At 40.6% G+C, this 2,786-nt stretch overlaps 1 protein-coding gene across 1 annotated transcript; it reads right to left on the bottom strand.

Moving 5' to 3' along the window:
- Positions 1-1,816: 1,816 nt before the first annotated feature.
- On the bottom strand, positions 1,817-2,493 carry LOC130975146 (uncharacterized). The gene is made up of 2 exons (XM_057899974.1): positions 2,423-2,493; positions 1,817-2,336 (listed from the first exon to the last, which is right to left on the bottom strand). Exons 1-2 carry the CDS (start codon positions 2,491-2,493, stop codon positions 1,817-1,819), a joined length of 591 nt encoding a protein of 196 aa, XP_057755957.1.
- Between the last annotated feature and the right edge of the window lie 293 nt (positions 2,494-2,786).

Genomic DNA, 2,786 nt, shown 5'->3' with positions numbered 1-2,786 from the left:
CAACCTTGTGTTGTCACTGGTATTTTTTAGCACTTTGTTGATGTTGTTGGCAATCATCTCCCCCACGTTGATGTTTTCTCCTTTCATGATGCTGTAGATGAGCACAGCTCTCTCCTTGGTCACCTCTGAAGTGTTGGATGTGGGGATTAGGGACCTCCTCACAAATTCTAGCCACCCTCTAGCTTGGGGGCTCAAATATCTTCTCCTCAATTGGTTGGGTATCCCATCCTTATCATTTATCCACTGCACATTCATCACACAGATTTCACTCAGAATTTCCTCAAACCCAGGGTCTTGCTGCTTCATTCTCTCTTCATAGCTCCGAGTGGAGCTTGTCCTCTTCACCATTAGCATTCTTTCTATGCTAGAGGGGTTGTAGTCAATGGATTTCCTCCTCACATAGCTAATGTAGCCATATTGTTGCCCTGGTTGAGGTACTGCATTGGCATAGAACTCCCTCACCAAGCTCTCTATCACTTTCCTTGGTGGGTTGCATAGAAATGACCAACCCCTCTGTTCAATCTCAATGTTGATTTCAATGTGCTCATTCCTCCCTAGTTGAAACTCAACTTCTGGAATGATTTCCCTCTCACTTACCCAACCATAAAATTGATTTTGGTTGAATGCGGAGAGGAACTTGTAGGTATTAAAAGAGCTTGAGGATCCAGAGGTTGGTTCCATGGTTTTTCTTTTCTTTGAGGCTGAGCTTTTTGGTCGTGCCATTAGGTTGGGAGAGTGTGAAAAAAATGGGGGAGATTGAAAGAAAGAGAAGGCAAAACAAGGTTTTGCTCCAACACCAAACTTAGGAATTGATTGTCCCAATCAAGAAAAAGAAAAAAGTAAGGGATAGAAGATGAAAAGAGAAGTGAAGATGAGTGGTGTAGGGGTTGTTGAAGTGGGAGGGGAGATGGGGAGTGAAGCTTTTATAATGGGTGAGTGATGTGGTTCGAAGGTGGGAAATAAAAGAGATTAAATGTTTTCCCACTTTGGAAAGTGGCGCCTAGCGTGGGAAGAGGCGCCAACTCTTTTCTCACAGTGTCTTCTGCGTGTGTTGAGTTCCAAAGTGCAAGTACACTTTGACTTCCTTGTTTTGTGAGTTGTTTAACATGTGGGCCCCATCTTCTCTCCTGAAATTGAAACTGAACCCATTAGTGATGATAAAATAACCCCTTCACATTCCTTCTCATCAAGAATAAATTAGGTTGCAACTGCCAAACTTAATTCTTAGGCATCTTAATAAATTGGTTTCATCATTGTGTATTTAATGTGTTCATAAGAGTGGAATAACATCAATCTTTTCATTTTCTTTTGATTCCAACTCCTCTAAACTCATTAAATCACGTTCATGTTCTTACCCAAAGCATTAAGTGCTTTCAAATTGGGTGACTTGGGCTGATATGTGATCATTGGTGGTGGCCACACTGAACTTAATCTCCGGGCTTACTCTTCAAACTCAAACTATTAATTGTTTGTAAGCCTAGATTAAGTGGATAAGAGGCCACACCAAACTTAGCACTTTAGCTCGTTCTCAGTCCATTCACTCATCATTAGTTATGCATTCATCAAGTTGCAACTCCTAGATAGAAAGAAATAAACGAGTGTAAAGAGGATTTAACTATCAAAGCTAATATCAAACTTCCTAATCTACAATTGCAACTAATCCTAATTACTAAAAATTAAACTATCAATAGAATTTAAACTACTTCTAAGAAAAGCAATTAAATAAAAAAAGGATAAAGTGTTGAGGTGCCTCCCAACTAGCGCTTCTTTATTGTCATTAGCTTGACATTCCTTTATCTTTAGCTGAGCTTGTAGCTCACTCTCTGCTCCTCCAAGGAGCCTCCCAAGTAATGTTTGAGTCTATGACCATTGACAGAAAAGTTCTCTGAGTCTTGTCTTCCATGAGCTCCACATGACCATAAGGAAACACTTTGAGTATGGTGAAAGGTCCTGACCATCGAGACTTAAGTTTTCCAGGGAAGAACTTGAGTCTTGAGTTGTAGAGTAACACCTTCTGTCCTTCAGTGAACTCCCTTCTTGCTATCTTTTGGTCATGCCACCTTTTTGTGTTCTCTTTGTAGATTTTCGCATTATCATATGCTTGATTTCTAAACTCTTCCAGTTCATTGAGTTGCATCAATCTCTTTTCTCCTATAGCTTGCTCATCAAAATTTAGTAGTTTTAGAGCCCAGAAGGCTCTATGCTCTAGTTCAACTGGAAAGTGGCAAGCCTTGCCAAATACTAGTTGGTATGGTAACATCCCAATGGGGGTCTTGAAGGCTGTCCTGTAGGCCCATAGAGCATCGTCTAGCTTCCTAGACCAGTCCTTTACTAAGCTTCCAATAGTTTTTTCAAGTATTCATTTTAGCTTTCTGTTGGAGATCTCGGCTTGCCCATTGGTCTGTGGGTGGTATGGAGTTACCACTTTGTGTTTGACTCCATATCTGAGAAGGAGTGCTTCCAGTTGTTTGTTGCAGAAATGTGACCCTCCATCACTAATGAGAGTTCTGGAAACTCCAAATCTGCTGAAGATATTCCTTCTCAAGAAGCTTATCACAACCTTGTTGTCATTTATTGCAGTAGCTATGGCCTCTACCTATCTTGAAACATAATCAACAGCCACTAATATGTAGCTATTTGAGTAGGAGGTTGGCAAGGGTCCCATGAAATCTATTCCCCATACATCAAATAGTTCCAACTCTAGTATGTATTGCTATGGCATCTCATTCCTCTTGGTTAGATTTCCAGCTCTTTGACATTCATCACACCTTGACACCATTTCCTTG

Source organism: Arachis stenosperma, chromosome 4 (assembly GCF_014773155.1).
Source record: "Arachis stenosperma cultivar V10309 chromosome 4, arast.V10309.gnm1.PFL2, whole genome shotgun sequence".
Taxonomy (NCBI): domain Eukaryota; kingdom Viridiplantae; phylum Streptophyta; class Magnoliopsida; order Fabales; family Fabaceae; genus Arachis; species Arachis stenosperma.
The sequence above is the reverse complement of the archived record's forward strand: the minus strand, read 5'-3'. Positions and strand labels throughout refer to the sequence as shown.